Source organism: Thamnophis sirtalis, unplaced genomic scaffold, assembly GCF_051295495.1.
Source record: "Thamnophis sirtalis isolate CommonGarterSnake01/CBP01778 unplaced genomic scaffold, rThaSir2_p1.2 scaffold_15, whole genome shotgun sequence".
NCBI classification, from domain to species: Eukaryota; Metazoa; Chordata; class Lepidosauria; order Squamata; family Natricidae; genus Thamnophis; species Thamnophis sirtalis.
The window spans coordinates 23,502,937-23,524,027 of NW_028261395.1; the positions used below are offsets into that span (position 1 = coordinate 23,502,937).

Sequence of the window (21,091 nt, forward strand, 5' to 3'; positions counted from 1 at the left end):
TCTCCAAATCTCTCTATTTTTTCCTTCTCTATCTCCTTTCTCATGCTGTAGTATAGCAATGATAAACCCTTCGGACTGAGCTTGTCAAAAATTCAGAAAATGTCTAATTTGATTCTGTTGGTATCTCTTTCTCTTCCTCTCTCTCTTTCTTTCTCTCTCTCTCTCTCTCTCCCTTTCTCTCTCTCTCTCTCTTTCTCTCGTCTTTCTCTCACCTTGGTGTATTATAGTCCAGTTTCAGTGAGTCATGTTCTAATAAACTCAGTTTTCCATGTTTCTGCTCTGGATGGGATTACTTGGAAAACGATGCAAAAACTTTAGTTAATGCAAATGCAGCAGTCAGATTATTAAACAGAGTGCCTTAACTGAGATCATGTAACGTCGACTCCTTAAGCATTATATTCAATTCTAGAAACCTACCAGATTTGGGTCAGACTCTTAACTCTAGTCAGAGAAGTCTAACATGGTTGGAGACCATCTCCTCTGCTCTCAACTGGCCTGTGCAGTAAAATCTGCTGGAGAAGGCTTTGCTCATGGACTCCCTGTGGGTATGGACCATCTTGAGGTGAATGTGGACTCAATCCTAGTGACCTCGTGCCTCTATAGCAGGGGTGTCAAACTCAAGGGCCGGATCCGCAGGGTACTTAGATTTGGCCTGTGAGGCCGCTCTAGAAACAGTGAAGGACCAACCCGCACACAGCCCACCCAAGCTTCGTTTTCACTGGTTGCAGGAAGCCGTGGCAGCCGAAAACTAAGCTTGGGAGCCTGTTTTCACTGGCAGGGTGTTTGGGCCACCACAGGCGCCCGACAGGAGTGAGGCCAAGCTGGCCACGCTCACCCTGGCTACGCCTGCCCCACCCCTCATCCCTGAGCTCAATCACAACCCTGATGCAGCCCTCAATGAAATCAAGTTTGGCACTCCTGCTTTATAGCCATCTCCTATGCTGCCAATTTAAGACAAGGCTCTCCAAACTTGGTAACTTTAAGACTTACGAAGTTCATCATCCAGAATTGCCCAACCAAGATGATTAGGGTACTGGAGGCTACAAACATATGAAGAACGGTTGCAGGAACTGGGTATGTCTAGTTTAATGAAAAGAAGAACTAGGGGAGACGTGATAGCAGTGTTCCTATATCTCAGGGGCTGCCACAAAGAAGAGGGAGTCAAGCTCTTCTCCAAAACACCTGAGGGCAGGACAAGAAACCATGGGTGAAAACTAATCAAGGAGAGAAGCTTAGAACTAAGGAGAAAATTCTTAGAACTGATTAATTGTTAGAACAATTAATCAGTGGAACAATTTGCCTCCAGAAGTTGTGAATGCTCCAACACTGGAAGTTTTTAAGAAGATGTTGGATAACCATTTGTCTGAAGTGGTGTAGAGTTTCCTGCCTAAGCAGGTTGGACTAGAAGACCTCCAAGGTCCCTTCTAACTTTTGTTATTCTAGGGCCAAAAATGCCATCGACTGTCTATTGCCTTTTCTACTTACGTTTCTGTGTGTTTGAAAATATATTATTCACAGCTAGAAGACATTCTTGTAGTCCTTTGATTGTATACTATTTTTATGGTTTATGTTTGTCCTCCTTCAGGAAGAGGAAGGCTATGAGCAGATAGGCAAACTGTAATGAATACACTGAATGGATTGCAAAAAAAATGTTGTGGTGGAATTGAATTTGATTATAAAATGAGTATTAGCCAGCACGTGGGTTGGTTTGATAAGCAGTCCACTTGTGGGGTTTTTTTCACTCTCAAGAGATGAAAAATATGGATACGGAGTAAAAATTATTGACACTTGGTAGGCTGTTTGTTCCAGTTTCTTAGTCTCCCGTGGAGGTATTTTTATAACAGCCGCATCAATGGGTCTCTTTCGCCACTTCTTTAGATTTAACGGAGTCGAATCAATTTCTACCCAGCTTCAAGTAGCTGTTACAGAACAAGCGAGACATCCTAATCAAGCTGTGGATGTGTTTCCTCAAACCTCACATTGATTTTTACTTGGTTTGAGGGAAGCAGGTCTTTAGTCTAGCATCAACGCAGATGAGCAGAGCTGCAGGTTTTTTTCTTTCATTGCCATTTGTCTGAAATGGGGAAAATTCAGCAAAAGCTGCAGGAAGATATAAATCAGAAGGGCTGAAATCAAAGCCAATAAAACAGAGAGCTCTTAAGAAACGGCAAAGAGGACAACGTTGCATCCGTTTTTGTTGCAGCATGCCAGCAGAGCTGGCAGCAGAGTCGGATGAGGAAGAGGTTGTGGAGGAACTTGGGCCAGTTCTGGGTCCTGGGGAACACTCTGATGGATGCTCTGAGTCGGACGCAGAGATAGAGCCAGGGCCGTCTGGCATTTCCCAGCCACCGGAGAAGCAGCTGCCTTTGGAGGCTGAGATGAGTGAGGAGGAAGAACAGCTGGTGCCTGTTCCAAATGCATGAATGCACAGAGCTGTGAGGAGGGGAAAACAATTGAGGACAAGGGGAAGCAAGGTGCACATGGACACTGAATGGCCCCTCCCTGGCTGGGGAATAAATAGAAGGAAAGTGGAGTGGTTGTCATAGGAGACAGCAGTTCGTATTTCTGAAGATTTTGCTCATTGTGTTTCATGCCACAAAGACTGCTTGCCAGAACTTAATTTGCAACCTTTTGGCTGGGAGCTCACAGCCTTGCAATTATTGCAAGAAACTGATACGGTCTCCTAGAAGGACTATTGCCTGGACTTTTCATTGGGTGAATGCAATTAATTCACAAGAGGTAAATAAAGAGGGTTTTTTCATGACAAGCAGTCTGTTTCTTGCTTCTGCTAACTGGGTCAGAACAGTTTTGTAGAAAATGTCTTTGCGTGAGGCATGTGCTTTGCTGGGGACCCAGTGAACATGTCACAATAGAGCAGGGATGTCAAACTCAAGGCCCCTGGGCTGGATCTGGCCTGTGGGGCCACCCTGGAAACAGTGAAGGACCGGTCCGCAGTGCCTCTGCCAGCAAAAACAGAGAAAGTGGAGTAACGTTTAATACGTATGGATTTTTCTGGTTGATTTTTATCCCAAGAGCATTGGGCAAAGCAAGAAAAAAGGGACAGAAAGGAACAGGAGAAGAGCAACAAAAAGAATGGGTACTTACAGGAGCTGAAGCAATATAGGATTTGATGCCTGGTTTGCAAACTGTTTTTATGTGAATCTAGAGAATGATGGTGTGATTGGACAGCCATTTGTCTGGAATAAGGACTGCATGGGCAGAGGATTGGACTAGAAGACCTCCAAGGTCCCTTCCAAACCTAGGATGCTATGATAATCTCTGGCCAAGTGCAACTTGTGAGCCTCTGTTGTGAACATGTTCACCAGAGCCTCCTGTTGTGGTCCGCCACCGGCCTGTGGCGCTGGCAGCAGAGTCGGACAGTGAGGAGGTTGGGAGGAACATGGGCGAGTCTTGGAGTCTAGGGAAGGCTCGGAGGAGGGCTCTGTGTCGGAGGCAGAGAGTGAGACAGCCATCTGGTAGTGATGTGCTGCCTCCGGAGTCTGACCTCAGCAAGGCAGAAGAACAGTATGAGCTTGTTCCCAGTGCGCGCATGCGCAGAGTTGCCAGAAGGCAACAACAATTAAAGAAAAAAGGGTGACTCGGGAGTAAAGTTTGGAGATGATTGGCCACTCCCATAAGACATAAAAGAGGAGCAAATGGACGTGAGCCTTTGCAGGAAGCAATTAGTTCATCTAGTCGGTTCAAGCTCTGAGAAGTCCTGTTTGACTTTGTGCTACGTTTGGCCTTGCAAAACTAATTCACAGTTGGGTCTCTGGCAGCGTTTCAAAGGAGATAAAGGTGGGTGCTTATCAACATTACCCTGAAAGACTGTGGCAACTCGAGCAGACATCTGTCAGACTCTTCACAGATTGTTTGTGAATCATTACAGGCTGTGAATGACAATAATTCACAGCCATATAAATAAAAGAGGGGTTTTGGGACTAAGATTGTGATATATGCTTTCTCGGGACGCCTAGGTCAGAACAACCCCCAGAAAAGCAACTCTGTTAATTCTACATCACCATACTTCTGACTTCCAAATCTTTATTAGACATGCCGATACTTCCAGCACTCCATTATCACCAGTGGCAGAAATCCCTCTGGAAGGCAAATGTAGTTGAACCCCATTGCCCTCTTTGATGTTCTTTGTCTTCTTTGGTCCTTGGAGCCTGCTAGCCCTAAATATAGATGTTTCATTTCATTATTACAGCCGGTAACTGTTAATGAGACTCATCCTTGGTGAACTGGGCTAATTCCTTTTCAAAGCAATCTAAATTGATTGGCATGAACGCATCCTACCAGCTCATGATGCACACAGAGGTTAATCACACAATGTACTTTCCTGAATCTGAGCGTTAGAAAACCATGGAAGCTTTTCTCCTTCACTCACCCAGGTGGCAGAAACAAGATCGTCAACTTGTCAATATGTCGATGTGCAGGTGAAGGGTGTGCAGAAGCCCAAGGATAAAGAGAGAAAGCTGTGCCACATATTCTCTCAGCTTAGTTATTTTCTTGTAGACATTTCATTACCCAGATACATAACCTGATCAGCGCATGAAGGAAATGAGGTTTGCTCTCTGTTTATATATAAGTGGCTCTCCACGTCCATGTATTGGTGGGAGTTTTTCTTGGTGGTTCCTTGATTAGGCTGTTGTTTACTGTTTGATTTGTTTCTCTGAGTTAGTGTTTCCTTGATTGGCTTGGTTGTTGGTCTAGTGTTCATCTGGGTGTTGATTGCTGGAAATGGAGGGATCCTGCTGGTTTAACAACCGGTTTGGTGATTGCATGGTTGCGTGCGTGCGTCACCAGTTTTAACGAAACTTACCTTCCATGTTAGTTCTGAGGAGTAACACAGCTGAGACACAGCAATCTGCTCTGTCGCACAAATCAGCTAAGAGGATATAGGTAAGTAAAGTGCAGGGGCAGGTGGGGGAAACCAACCTGATTGTCAGAGCGAACCGGTTTGCCTGAACCAATCTGAACCGGCTGAATCCCACCCTTGATTGTAGGTGAGGAGACCATCTTGATTGGAAACATGAAGAAGAGGCCTTCATCCTGCAGTGGATAGACAATGGCTAGAATGATGATGGATGATGAGAGAAGAAGCCCTAAAGGGCAAATTCCTTTTATTGGCTATAAAAATTCATGATGGGTATATAACAGGGATGTCAAACTCAAGACCCGGGGGCCTCATCCGGACCGCGGGGTGCTTAGATCTGGCCCGTGGGGCCGCCCTGGAAACAGCGAAGGATTGGCCCCCAGTGCCTCTGGCAGTAAAAACAAAGCTCAGGAGGGCTGCAGGAGGCCACCACAGCCGTAAATAGAGCTCACGAGGGCTGTGCTCAGTTCTCCCGAGCTCTGTTTTCACTGGCAGAGGGTTGCAGGAGGTTGTTGCAGCCAGAAACGAGTTTGCGAGGGCTGTGCGTGGTCCTCCTGAGCTCCATTTTTGCTGGCAGAGGGTTGCAGGAGGCCATCGCAGCCAGAAAAGGAGATCAAAAGCTCGTTTTCATTGGCAGAGCACTGGGGCCACCACAAGCCCCCCTGACATGAGTGACGTTGAGCTGGCCACGCCCTACCCCCGCCCTTCAAGTACAAACACTACCCTGATGCAGTCCTCAATGAAATCAAGTTTGAAACTCCTGGTATAGACAGACAGACAGATACACATGCATACACATATACACATACATTAAGGGTGGTATTCACTTACTTTCCCTACCAGTTTGTAAATGTGAGTGCGGCCATCCACGCATGCACTCCACCTTCCATGCATGCGCTTTGGCTTGAAAACATGCCTAAATAGAACAGCATAGAGCCGGGGCACAATTTCCACTACCATTTCGAGTGAACCAGTTGGAACTGGCTGAATACCAACTCTGATATACATACAGGGGGAAGCTATCCTGGGCAGCTTTTGTACTCTTGAGAAAATGTCGAACCTGTCCTATCCTCACCTGTAGGAAATAGGGTGGAATGGCTGGATATGCTGCTAGCCCTAGATTCTGTTCAGAATTTACCCGTTTACTCAGTGGGTCCAATGCAGAAAGTGCATGGTATATCTGTTAGTATAAAATTAAAGTCTAGTTTATTCTTGAATGGCTCTCTGAATTAAACAAGCTTCCATCCCAGGTAACCATGCTTTCGTTTTAAGAAAGAAATCTCTTGCAAATCTTGATTGTCACCTGCCACAGAGTTAAGATCCTAGTGTCATTTTCAGGAATCCTTCTTTTTCGCGTCTCCCTTGGTTGTGATTGTGAATCATCTGGTGTGAGCCCGGTGTATGTCTGCTTTGCCCAAAGCAAACTGAAATTGACTAGCCTTCGGGCATTCCCATCAGCCCTGCGATATTTCCGAAAAAGTGCAGTATTATTGACAAGGAGCTGGGCAGTGACTGAATATAACAGCACGGACTCTGTAAATAACACATCGCCGGCTGCGCTGAGCAGCTGCTGGGCTTGGACATAAAAAGCTAGCAAGTGTATTAAAAGGTAGCTCAGTTCTTCCCTTTTTAAAATATTCTCCTGCTTAAAACAAATCTTATTTAACGACTCAAATCATTCTGATATATTTCCTGCACTCTAAGCTAGAGCTATGGGCCCTAGAGCAGGAAGGCAATTTCTTAGCTTTCAACAAACGAACATAAGGAAGCAAAATCAAAGGTGCAGGAACAAAATGTACAGTTTGGGGAAAGGTTCTTTATTAAAAACAGGCAGGCCTCCACAGCTTTCTTTTCAGTGGAGCCTCGTTTATTTGTGGCTTTTTCAAAAAAGAAAATTCTTCGCTGTTTATGTGGGTTGAGAAGAAATTACCTCGCTATTCTTATTTTGACTTCTGAAGAAAAGTCTTTTGACTGAAATAACAAAAGAGTTTTTAGCTCCAAAGTTTAGACAATAGTCAAGGCTTATTTTAATTTTATTTAAACACTAAAACGTTATAATTTAAAACATCTGAACATTTTTATTCAGCACAAAACACCGATGCTTGTTTTAGCATATTTTTAGATGTATTTATGTAGCTTCCAGATGGGAAAAAAAAGACAGAAATACCACTTTCTCCAAATTCCCAATGACTGTTAAGTCAATTTTGTTGTACAGGTAGTCCTCAAATTACAACAGTTCATTTAGTGACCATTGGAAATTATGACAGCACTGAAAAAAGTGACTTATGATCATTTTTCACACTGATGATGGTTGCAGCATTCCTGTGGTCACATGATTTACATTCAATCGCTTGACCACTGGTTCATATTTATGATGGTTGCAATGTCCCGGGATCACATTATTATTATTTATACTTTATTCATTAAACATGAAACTCAGCCAACTGCACATTCAAAAATGCATCACAAATACCAGTGACTGTTGCTAATGGTTGATACGGTTTGCTGACAGCATCCTAGGTATCAACCAAGTACCGTCTTAAAATATAAGATGTTCCGAGTAGCGCAGTTTTTTGCAGTTCCGCTGGTGTTATTGCAGGAAGCTGCAATTTGTGTATGTATCTTGTAAAATTCTTGGACATGGTGCCAAGTGCCCCAATGACAATGGGTATCACTGTTACATGCTTCATCCATAGCGGTGTAGTTTCAATGGCCAGGTCGCTATATTTCATTATTTTTTCTAGTTCTTTTTCTTCGACTCTGGCATCTGCAGGAACAGCGATATCAATACAGTTCGGCCCTCTACAACCGTGATATCTGGCATGTTGTGCTCCAAATGATGATCTGTCACATCATCATCATTATTATTATTTTATTTTATTTTTTCAAACATCTCAATGTGTGAACAGTGTGGCACCTGAATATCATACATTTTAAAACAAATAAAATAGTATTAATCAAGTTTGTTTCATTTAACAAGCTTATATAATCCTTGTAATAATACACATATTTCTATTAAATTAGAATCTCATTATTTAGTCATTTAATATTTCAATGTGTCATCTCAATGCAAATTACCCTATTCTATACATACATACATACATACATACATACATACATACATTACACACACACACACCAATAAAATAGCATTAATCATATTTATTACTTTTCACAAGCTTATATAATTCTGATAATAGTACAAACATTTATGCTAAATTGAAATCTTTCATTATTTGTTTGTTCAACTTATAAACCTTCATTTTTTAGTTATTCAATATTTCAATATGTTATTTTTATATCAATCACCATATTCTGCATGTCATACATTTTAATACAAATAAAGTATTTTGATCATATTTGTTACATTTAGTAAACATATACCTATTCATATTGAATTATAATATTTCATTATTCATTTAATCAATAGTTCAGTATATCACTTTTATGCCAGTCACCATATTATTTAAGTATACTTAGTAATACCATCATTCAAATTCTAATTTTGGCAACCTTCTGATTAGAAAAACCAGCTTCACTGGGTCACTAATTTAATAATTGCAGTCATTTGTTTAAGCAATGTGACAAGAAAAGTCATAAAATGGGACAAAAATTTCTCACTTAGCAACATAAATTCTGGGCTCAATTTTGGTCATAAATCGACTACCTGTAATCTGTAAGCTCTCAGCCTACGGTGACTGAGGTGGCCCCACCTGACCCGATATGGACCTTTGGAGTCACTAGCAGGCAAGACTTTACTGTAAATATGTCCAGGTCCTTGGAGGCTGATTCTGACATTAAATACGCCTTTCTTGTTTTTAAACCAAGCATATTCAGAGACTGAGAGGTGGACTTTTTTCCTTGGGTTAATGATTTTATTATTTACTTTTAAAAAATATCATGTTCACAGAAAACAGTACACATCATTAAGTAACTCTGTTAAGTAACTCTGTATAAAAAGGGGGGAGCAGTGGCTAAGACACTGAGCTTGTCGATCAGAAAGGTCAGCAGTTCAGTGGTTTGAATCCCTAGTACCGTGTAACGGAGTGGGCTCCAGTTACTTGTCCCAGCTTCTGGCAACCTAGCAGTTAGAAAGCATGTAAAATGCAAGTAGAAAAATAAGGACCACCTTTGGTGGGAAGGAAACAGCGTTCCATGCGCCTTTGGCATTTATTCATGCTGGCCACATGACCACAGAGATGTCTTCAGAAAACTCTTCGGCTTTGAAACGGAGATGAGCACCACCCCCTAGAGTCGGGAACAGCTAGCACATATGTGTGAGGGGAACCTTATGGTCTAAAGGCTCCAGAAACAAAATTAGTGGGTATTTTTCTGCTGCCGTGATTTAGTGAGCTTAAAGCACAGAGCGATATATGGCTGAAGATTTTTTTTTAAATCAAGGATAGCGTGTGTTTTTTTTAAAAATTGATATCACATCAGGAAGATCAAGCATGAATAGTGCTAGAAGATGAGGAAAACACTGCTGAAAATTTTATTGTTATCAAATAATTATTTTTAACAAAATTACTACAGTAGGTAAAAGATTTTAATTAAAAATTGCTGAATATGGTGACAGATATAAAAGAAAACCAACTCTAATTAACTGAACAAAGGGTGGAAATACAAGAAAGATCTCCCAGGACAAAAGACTTCCATAATCTGGACAAAGTCATAAAAACGTTGCACGCACATCCTGGCCAAACATATTCTAGAATCCTAGTCCTTGGATGGAGAACGGATAGATCATCAAAAGGATTCATTTGCAAGCATTGCTGCTAATTATTACTGCAGAAAGTCTCTTGTGTCACTGATGCTTGGTGAGCTCTGCTGATGACCACTCAACTTTCAGATGCAATTCAAGGGATTGGTTGTCACCTATAAGGTAAAGCAAAGAACCAGGAACAACCATTGAGTTCAAAGCACTGATGTTCTGACCTAGGCTTCCCAAGAACATGAAGCAGACTCCTCATCCCGATAAAACCTCTTTTATTTAGGTTAAAGGAAATTCCTCTCCAGCAAAGTCCCAACAAACAGTCTTTCATGAGAATTCACAACTACATCAGGCTTGGAGAGCTGCCTGCCAATATCTTCCAAATGCCATGCTGTAGCAGCAATTACTTGGCAAGAAGTCAGGAACAAATCTTCACCTTAATGAATTGAACTAATAGTCTCCAGCCATTCACTGTCTACCTGTGCCTTTATCGAGTCGGCCCTTGTTCCTTAGCTGTTCCCTTCTCCTGGCAGCTCTGTGCATGCACACATCGGGAACAGGCGCCAGGTGTTCTTCTGATCCACTGATATCCGACTCCAAAGGCAGCTGATAACTGTCGGATAGTCCTGGTCCCATCTCTGACTCCGATGCAGAGCACTCATCAGAGCCTTTCCCAGACTCCAGGACTGGCACCACATTCCTCCCCAACCTCCTCACTAACTGAGTCTGCCACCACTCCACTGGCCACTGGCGGGCCACAACAACTGAAGAGTTTATTACTACTACCTATACACAGGACTTGTGTATATTGCTACCTATACACAAGAATCTAATAAACTAACGGTCAAAGCTAAATTGGCATTAGATAAGGGTCAACTGAATTCACAGGGCGGGAGGAAGGCGGACTTAGATTCCTTGTGAGAAAGCAAAGATTCCAAATTTATGACACGTTTAACTCTGCCATCAGCAGAGTTAACTCTGTTCATCTCCTACTTCGAGACTTTTACGTCACAGGGCCTGATTCTTTAAGGGGGTGCCTGTTTCAGCTAATCTGGTATAATCAGTTAATACATTCCAGAACTGAGATAGTATATCCTCTGTCCCAGTTCCTGCCCTCAGAACAGAACAGAACAGAACATGGTTTTTTTTGGCGGATGCAGCACCCTGCTAGCTCATATTTAAGCGATTATCCCATTGATTCCTCTGGAACAGCATCCCCTCACATGTATGTATAATTCTCACTCTTCCAATAATTCAGAAGCCTTTTCAGACCTAACTTTGGGTAAGGATATAGCCTCTTTTATTATTATTTTTCTGGACATTATTTATATGATTTTATTCAACTGTCATGTTTCTTTAAATTACGTATTATGGCATTTTAGGATGATTTGGAGTTGAGTGGCCTCAAAATCCATTCACTAAATAACATTGAAAGAGCAAATGCCATTATGAATACATGTAGTTGCACACATAACATTTCTCAGGGGCATCCTAAACAAAACATGGGGCCACATGATACTGTGAGGGAAGCCTCTCAAATCCAGAAGATGATTAAGATAAGATTAAGCTATTCCTAACCGATCAGTCCTAGAGGAGATCGACCCTGACTGCTCCTTAAAAGGCCAGATCCTGAAGAGGAAACTCAAATCCTTTGGCCACCTAATGAGAAGGAAGGACTCCCTGGAGAAGAGCCTCATGCTGGGAAAGATGGAGGGCAAAAGAAGAAGGAGACGATAGAGAATGAGGTGGCTGTATGGAGTCACTGAAGCAGTCGTCGTGAGCTTAAATGGACTCTGGATGATGGTTGGTAGAGGACAGGAAGGCCTGGAGGAATGTCGTCCATGGGGTCACGATGGGTCAGACACGACTTCATGACTAACAACAACAACAAAGTTATTCCTGGCAGATGCTGCATGTGCTTTAGATCACGTTCTGTTCCTTGAATCTAGAACTCGGCACAGTTAATGGCATGGGTTCCCCTCCCTCTGATTAGAACAAACCAAGTTCAGATTGAATTGGAAGCTTTTCAAACCAGTATTTTTGTACTGTTCTTCATCCTACCAAGGAAGAGTTGGAAAACTTAAGCAAATTGGGTTGTGTTGATGGTTTTACTCCCATCTTTTCAATGACAAATGGGTTGTGGTTGGCTTGATCCCTTGGGAATCCCACATCTTGTCTCCCAGGTTAATTAAATATCTCTGAAGCAATTGAGAAGGAGGATCATTTGTTGGCTTGGACCTAGTTGTCATCAGTACTCTGATGAAGCACTTCTCCTTTCCAATAGACTTGGCGTTGTGTAATCCTTGGCCCGCAATCTGCAAGTTGGCTGTCTCATTCCCTGTTAACATAACTCCAGCATGAAGGCAACAATTACGATTTAACGTTGTCAGGAGCAAAGAAATTAAACAAATACAAAATCAACATTACCAATACTCCCTAATATCCGACACTTCCCTTCCCACTCTTTAGATCTGCCTGGGTGAATTTGAAGTATGTGTCATCAAATTTGCTACGATGCTAAATTTAAGAGAGCTTTGCAGTTTTTATCCAGCCATGAAACACAGAGTTGGTTCCAGCTGCAGGGATTATTCATGTTGCAAGCATCTGCAGGAGAATTGCAGCTCTGTTTACAGCTCTGTTTCTGCCATTCCTAGGCTGTATATGTGACTAGCCAGATCTAGTTGCTTCAAAGGTATCTTGCATTGAACAGATCTACTTAAAGGTGTCCTGTTCTACCTATGCCTATTCAAATCTCAGTCCATATGGATATCCTGAAGCAACAGGATCAGTTAGGACTCACAAAAGAAATAAGCATAATTGTTCTGACCTAGGTTTCCCCAAAAAGCATGAAGCAAACAAAACCCCTTTTATTAAACAAATGTGAATTCCTCTCATTCACATTCAACAAAGGCCTGGTAAACAGTCTTTCAAAGGTGAAGTTATGACCACAGACCTTATCTAGCTTGGAAAGTTGCCATGTAAATATTTTCAAAACGCAGTACAGTGCAAGGAAAGTCTTGGCACAGAGTCTCTGAGATTCATGGACAGATCTCCACACTTCTGAAACAAATGAACAAACGAATGAATTGTTCCTTGAAAAATCCCACTCTCCTTTTGCTCTTCTTTTATTTCCTATTGGAATGGCCATTCACCGTACACCTGTGGCTTTACTCCCATGTTGGCCCTGATTTCTTAGCTGTTTTTTTCTTCTGGCAGCTCTGCGCATGCGCACACTGGGAACAGGCTCCAGCTGTTCCTCCACCTCACTGCTGTCTAACTCTGAAGGCAGCTGAGAACTGCCAGATGGCCTCGGCCCCATCTCTGCCTCTGACGCAGAGCCCTCATCAGAGACTTCCCCAGCCTCCAGGACTGGCCCAAGTGTATCCCCAACCTCCCCACTGTCCGACTCTGCAGCATGCCGGCTGGGGAATTGTGGGAGTTGAAGTCTACAGATTTTTTTCTGTGGCCAAGCTTGAGAAACACTGAGCCAGAGGTTGTGCGCAGCATAGAGGGTAACTGAGATTTTTGTGGCATTACACACACACACACACACACACACCCTGGAATATTTTGTTATATTTTTATGCCTGGCCATTTCTGCCCATTTTCATCTCTTTGGCCATTGAATGTTTCCCATTGAAAGCAACTATATTTTGCCTACATTCCAAAATCTTTGTACTTATATAGGCAGTCCTCAATTTACAGTCATTCGCTTAGTGACCATTTGAAGTTACAATCGTACTGGAAAAAAAGTGTCTTATGACTGCTCTTCACAGGCAGGACAGTTGCAACGTCCCATGGTCACGTGCTCAAAATTCAGACTCTTGGCAACTGGCAAGTATTTATGATGGATCATATGATCTGCTTTTGCGACTTTCTGACAAGCAAAGTCAACGGGAAAGGCAAATGGACTTAACAGCCCTGTTAAATTTAACAACTGCTGTGATTCACTTAATAGCTGTGGCAAGAAAGGTAATATAATGGGACAAAACTCACTTAGCAACTGTCTTGCTTAGCAATGAAAATTCCGGGCTTAATTGTGGTCGTAATTCAAGGACTACCTGTATATGACTATCTTTAGCTTAAAGCCTATTTATGGAATTTAAAAAAAAAGTTTACTATCATGTTTCGCCGAAAATAAGACAAGGTCTTATTTTCTTTTGACCCCCAAAATAAGCACTTGGCCTTATTTTCAGGGAGGTCTTATTATTTTTGAGGTGCAGGATGCAGCGAGCGTGGTTACCTCATGGCTGCTGCTGCGTTGCAATATTTTCGGGGGAGGGCTTATTTTAATGCACGCGCTCAAAAGCCTGATTTGGCTTATTATCCAGGGAGGTCTTATTTTCAGGGAAACAGGGCATCTATCAGCCACCCAGTAACAACTTTCCAGATGACCCCCATAATACATGAAATCAAATAAGATAATATGCAATCGTATGGAATGGTAAAGACAAACCATGATCCTTCCGTCATCGTTTCTTCTGAGAGTTGGGGAAAACCAAATTTCCATTATCAGAAGCCATTTGTTTTTGTGAGAAAAAAATCGGATCCCTTCAACCTGTGCTAAATCTGCCAACATTTCTTTAGTAGGTGAGTTGATGAAACTCCACCTGAATAATAAGAATTTCCAAAACTGCTGAGACTCTTCCCTTTTCTTATATTAAAGTGAAATTGCCTGGCGTACATTTCTCTTGAAACGATGACATTAATTACCGAAACCTCTGAATATTCTTAACATGCATGTCGTGATGATACCTTGCTGTTTTGGCTTCATCACGCGTTTCATCTCTTGATAGGGAGACTCAAACTGATAGCTACAAAATTAGAAATCAGGGCATCTCCAGGCTAATCCCACCAAAGTTGGTGGATCGTACCAGTTGTCAAAATTCCAATCGCTAAAGTGTGAGGGGAAAATTATTTCTCTTAATTGTTCACAATGCTGAGCATGCAATTAAAATATATGAAGAACTATCATAGACCTGGAAAACACTTGTCAAGGAAGTCATAATCTGTTTTAAGAGGAGGACCAGGCTAATCTTAGGTTGCAGATTGAGGGTTGCATTTAAAAAAAAAAGTAGATGAAACCAAGGGGGCCAAAACAAAGGGATATTTGATCCAGTATTTTAAAGATCTTATTAAATTAATGAAATGCAATCTAATTGGATACCTCTCCGTATCGTTAACATTTTTGCTCCTATTTGGTGTCAGTTGAATTATCTAGCACTGGGAACCAGAATACATCTGCCATATTGTAGTTGTTGTGGCCCGCCAGTGGAGCTGGTGGCAGACTCAGACAGTGAGAAGATTGGGGAGGAACATGGGCCAGTCCTGGAGTCTGGGGAAGGCTCTGATGAGGGCTCTGTGTCAGAGGCAGAGAGAGGGCCAGGGCTGTCTGACAGTTATCAGCTGCCTTCGGAGTCGGAGATCAGTGGGGCAGAAGAACAGCTGGAGCCTGTTCCCAGTGTGTGCATGCTCAGAACTGCCAGGAGAAGGGAACAGCTAACGAACAAGGCCAACTCGGGAGTAAAGCCACAGGTGGACAGTGAATGGCCCCTCCCATAGGGAATAAAGCGGAGGGGAGTTTGCAGGAGAAAATTAATTCAATTCATTCGGGTGAAGATCTGTTCCTGACTTCTTGCCAAGTATTGTCTGCAACACAGTTGTGTTTGGAAGATATCAGTCTGGCAGCCCTCCAAGCCTGATAAAGGTCTGGAGTTGTGAAATCTCATGAAAAACTTGGCCGGGACTTTGCTGGAGAGAAATTCACTTTAAACTAAATAAAAGAGGTTTTACTGGGACGAGAAGTTGGCTTCGTGCTTTTGGGAAGCCTAGGTCAGAACAGTAGTCACGGGACTTGAGCGGTGCAGTGGCCTAGAGGGGGAGCTCTCACCTCACAATCAGGAGGCTGCGAGTTCAATCCTAGGTAGCGGCAGGTATTTCTCTCTCTGGGTACATTGAGTAAATATCAGCTGCAAACTCTGCATTGGTGACAGGAAGGGCATCCGACCAGTAAACGCTCAATTCCATTCAGTTGCCCCGACTCCACCCCGATGCAAGGGATTGATTATGGGGTCACTAAAAGACCCCCAAAAAACATAGTCACTGGACTTACCCCATGAGTCTCAGCTGTATCTATCCAGTTATAGTTGATATCCTATATGGGTGTCACGTTCAAGCTCATCCTTGGAAGCCTTTGGCATTGAGCCATCCTGATTTCTGTCCTTTGTTCATTCTGCAAGTTCCTTGGCTTCAGTTTCTCTTCCTTTTTCTTTCTATCATCCAAGCAAACTTTGTCCTTTCCCTACAAATAGGTGGTACGTTATGACCTTTTTGCGCAAGTGTATGTTAGTCATCCTTAACAAAAATTGTCTACTAGCTGAGTATATATACTAACAACATAAAAGTAAAAAGTTGAGGCTGTATACAGTGGTACCTCAGTAAGGTAAAGGTAAAGGTTCCCCTTGCACATGTGTGCTATTTGTTCCTGACTCTAGGGGACGGAGCTCATCTCTGTTTCAAAGCCAAAGAGCCAGCAAACTCAGCATCTTAGCCATTGAGCCACTGCATCCCTTTTTGGTACCTCAGTTCTCATCGTTAATTGGTGTGTGATGAGTACCAAACAACTTTTCCCCATAAGGAATAATGTAGTGAGTCACAAGGCAGCCGACACCAACAAGCTCTAGCTTATGTATTGTGTACCAAACAATGAGTCCTGTGAAAAACTTTTCGTGTCAAAATGCCTTGAATGCCAAATTCGATGAGTTTCAAAGCATTTAAGTACCAAGCTAAGACTCTATTGTTATCTTATTCACTGCACTACAAAAGACTTGGAAGTCAACACTGTTTGTTTTCCCCCCACTTTTCCTCTACATCTTCTTCTCTTCCCTTTTCCCTCACCTACTTTCCCAACATTTTCATTTTCCTTTGTATTATAATAAATTAACAACATTCCTTTTTTTTTTAATTGTCTATTGGCTTTGAGGTAAGGAGTGTGTTCCCATGTCACATTTCACCACTGACTTTCTAGGTTTGTCTATGTTATCTTTTGGTATTCATTTACATTTCTATCATATCAAAAGAAATAACAGCTTCGCAGTGGCTTTTATGATGTTTTATCAGTTTACATTTTCTCAAAGCACCATTAAGGAAGGGTTTTTTAATTTGAGTTGCAGCATAGAGAAGTTGTAGAATGAAAGGATCAATCTGGATTATGGTATTGTCCACTCCAAATATGGAATTTGTAAACAGGGTTTAGAGCATGGTTGCACAGATGGCAAAAGTGGCTTACATCTGGCTGGGGAATTCTGGGAGTTGAAGTCCACATGGTTGAAAGCAGCCAAGGTTAAGAAACAGTGCCTTAGATTACTTCTCACCAGAACAATAACTGTTGAGCCTAATTTCGACCGTGTCAGAAATAATAAGATATAATGAAATTACTGAAATATATTTTGAGGAGGTTTGAAAATACAATGAGGGGACAGATGTATGCTAATTTATTTATTCTGATTGGACTTACCTTTTTTAGCCAAAACCTACTGTTAATATAGGGAAGAGAAACCAGGGGCCCTGATGGCGCAGTGGTTAGAATGCAGTATTGCAGGCTAACTCTACCCACTGCCAGGAGTTTGATCCTGATAGGGCTGAAGATTGACTCAGCCTTCCACATGCTTCCTTCTGAGGTTGGTAAATAAGGACCCAAATTGTTGGAAGCAATACGCTGACTCTGTAAACCGCTTAGAGGGGGATGTAAAGCACTGTGAATTGCTATCTTAGAAGGTTGGTTTTATTTTTAAACTAGGTGATAACCCATCATTGGCTGGGTATTTATTTATAGGGGGAAAATGCCCGTACCAAACGTAATTTCTAATGTTGGATTACCAGAGAGAGGCCCCTTGTGGAGTACTGTGAAGCCATTACTATGGCAACTTTACTGCACTGTACAATAGAAGCCAGTACAGCACAACAGGCTATATCCTAACAGGACACACACCCGAGGGGTGTTAGGGGTATCTTTCCCCCACAGTATTTTTCTCCAGAGAGTAACTCATCTGTGTACCAAGTTTGATTGAAATTGCTCGAGGCGTTCCCGAGTTATGCAGGAACATACATATGCACAGCTGTATATATATATATATATATATATATATATATATATATATATATATATATATATATATATATATATATATATAAACATACATACATACATACACACATATACATATACATATACATATACATACATACACACATATACACATACATACATACAAACATACATACATACATACACACACACACTGTGTGGGTTCTTTTGGCTTAAAACACATTTACATACAATAGCAGAGTTGGAAGGGACCTTGGAGGTCTTCTAGTCCAACCCCCTGCCTAGGCAGGAAACCCTATACCATTTCAGACAAATGGCTATCAACATCTTCTTAAAGACTTCCAGTGTTGGAGCATTCATAACTTCTGGAGGCAAGTTGTTCCACTGATTACTTGTTCTAACTGTCAGGAAATTTCTCCTCAGCTCTAAGTTGCTTCTCTTCTTGATTAGTTTCCATCCATTGCTCCTTGTTCTGTCCTTAGGTGCTTTGGAGAATAGCTCCCTCTTCTTTGTGGCAACCCCTGAGATACACTATATTGCCAAAAGTACTCACTCAAACTGCTTCTGATTATGTGGATGACTGCTATCATGTCTCCCCAGTCCTTTTTAAACTAGGCATACCCAGTTCCTGCAACCATTCTTCATGTATTTTAACCTCCAGTCCCCTAATCATTTTTGTTGCTCTTCTCTGCACTCTTTCTAGAGTCTCCACATTTTTTTACATCGTGAAGACCAAAACTGAATGCAGTATTCCAAGTGTGGCCTTACCAAGGCTTTATAAAGTGGTATTAACACTTCACGTGACCTTGATTCTATCCCTTTGTTTATGCAGCCTTGAACTGTGTTAGCTTTTTTGGTAGCTGCTGCACATGGCTGGCTCATATTTAAATGGTTGTCCACTAGGATTATTTCATCATTGGTCCATCTAAGAAACCTATTCAGGTGTTGCAGCCCCACAGAAGTTACTTTATCCCATTCTGCAGCATTTTTGGTATTGAAATACGATATAACGTCAGAATGGATCATTATAGTAGTAATGAAGTCAGCAATAAACAGGAAAAGATGGCTTGGCTCCATGTGATATCTGTCTTTTAGAAATAGTGTGTTTTGGAGCGTCCTTGGTGCTCTTTGTTGTGCTTGCAGACATTTCATTGCCCAACTAGGGTAAGTGAATGTGGGGTTTGCTCCCTGTTTATATACAGTTATTTTGTAGAGGTGTGGTTAAGATGAGCAGGGATTAACACCAGGCAAATCAACCAGAAAACAATTCCTAATCAAGGACTACCAAGGGGAAAACCAAACACACCACACTCACAGACAAACCAACACTGGCAGGGCTCTATATAAACAGAGCTCAAATGCCACACCCACTGGCATTGATGATGTTGTCTATTAGGGTAATGAAAAGTCTGCCAGCAAACCATCAAACTAATAAGAGCACTAAGGAATCCACAGTTCAACCCTCAGCTACGGATATTCTCTTCTCTCAGTGTTTTCTTGCGACATTAAACAGATTAACAAAAGAACAAGTATAAATACCCACAACAGCTTTAAAGTGTCAATGCATCAACTTTCTAAGGATTTGCATTCTAAACATGTTAAAAATGCCTGCGAAACATGACTTCTGGAATTCTTCCTAAACGTTTTAGGAAGAACTGTGTGTACGGTTGTGTAGAAGTGTGTACTGCGAAGCACCAGATGAGCTGCCTGTGCTCTTTGGCCCGGGGGGGGGGGGGGGGGGCTGGCAAAAGGAAAGGCCAAATTTTAAAAAAAACGGGCCCAGCTCTGCCAGAGAAAGCTGGGTGGCTCAGAAAGCACCCCCCAATTACTCCATTCTAATCACCCAAAGTTGTGTATGCAGCCAACATGCACCATAAGGAGAAAGCAAATTGCGCACACAGGCAGACATAGGAAAAAGCTATCCCTGCCCGCTGTGCCTGCTGGTGGCAAAGAAGTTGGAAGAAGCCCAAAAGCCATGCTCTGCCGCCTTTCTCTCCCTGGTCCTTCTTCCCGTCAGGTATGCTCAGCCTTTTATGTTTTTTCCCCTTCCTTTCATCTTGTCCTTCAGGCTTCCTGTCTCAGTTGGTCTACGAGCGACCGATGACAGAGTGTATCCGGGCCGGGCACTACGCTGCCAGTGTGATCGTCAAGCGTTCCGGTTGCACCTTCCCGGAGAAACCTGACTTCAAATGATACTGACAAGCTGACGGCTCAACAGGAAATGCTGCCTACTTCCTGCCCCCCAGTGACCCTGCACTGGCGTTTCTGTACTTCTGTTCATTTGGACCTTGGCCACATCTCTTAGATGCTCCATCATCATCATGTCGGACTGCAAGATCATCCAGGGTGCAGTTTCTGGTGCCCTGCACATCACACTCACACACACACACACACACACAAACACGCACAGAGTTCTCAAAGGAATGCCCAAATCCTTCTGGTATCTAGAAGTTTGGCCAACGCTGCTCACCTCGGCCAAAAAATAATTCAATTGGGAAATAAGTAGACTAACAATGTAAAAGCCTAAAAAAAGGGTTGGGCCTTGATCCCTGGTGTGGTTTACTTACCTTCCCAGCTGAATCCTGGTTCTCTTGCAGTAATGAGGAATACAATCATGATTTCTGGGGTGACTCAAGATTGTATGATTTGGTGTAGGAAATTGGATGCAGATTCCTCAGATGAGAGGTAGGACTTTCATTCTTCATGTTAACTTGGATTTTGGCTAGGAATCTCATTTTCCCAGAACAGGATCTGGTTGTTTTGATAACTAAAGGCCATAATAGGTATGGGCCACTTACGAACCCATGGCTGCATCTCAAAAAGTATAGACGTATTATGCGTAAACAGAGTACAGAAAATTCATGCAGGCTGTTTCTTTGGGACATGCCAAAATGTTTTATTTCAACGCACAGTTTTAAGACAATAAGGTACGTCAAATAATGGAAAGATCTTTTATTTGTATGACAGTATTCAAGAAACGCATTCTCCAAAGTAATTTACTATGTAATTTGATACTGATAAATAAAGGAATTGTGATACAGGCGTTCTCTGGGTTTTTAATGCTGCGATGAGGTTCTGTTGCAGTAAATAGACTCTTTATCAGAGCGAGTGAGAATAACTGCACTGCAATTCATCAGTGATGCTGATAAAAATGCATAATTTAGAAAGGAGGAAAAATTATTTAATTAAGTAACCCAAACCTATAACTTTGCCACTATTAGTTTAATAGTTGGGGCATAAAAAATACTGGTGATACTGAGCCAGTAATGAAAATCTAGTGGCTGTTCACAGGATATTGAAATAAAATGGACTTCATTTGGAAACCAGCAGAATTTCAGAATTTTCTATCTCCAAGACAGAACCTTAGAGAAACTGGATATGGATCATTAGGTAA

At 42.1% G+C, this 21,091-nt stretch overlaps 1 protein-coding gene across 2 annotated transcripts in view; it reads left to right on the top strand.

The window, feature by feature from the left end:
* Positions 1–20,740, top strand: part of ADK (adenosine kinase) — a 280,290-nt gene extending 259,550 nt beyond the window's left edge. For both annotated transcript variants that reach the window (XM_087702333.1, XM_014062802.2), the window contains exon 11: positions 19,766–20,740. In XM_087702333.1, coding sequence (XP_087558459.1) covers positions 19,766–19,890 — 125 coding nt within the window. In that variant the 3' untranslated portion in view covers positions 19,891–20,740. The remainder of the gene's footprint in view (positions 1–19,765) is intronic.
* Positions 20,741–21,091: the final 351 nt, after the last annotated feature.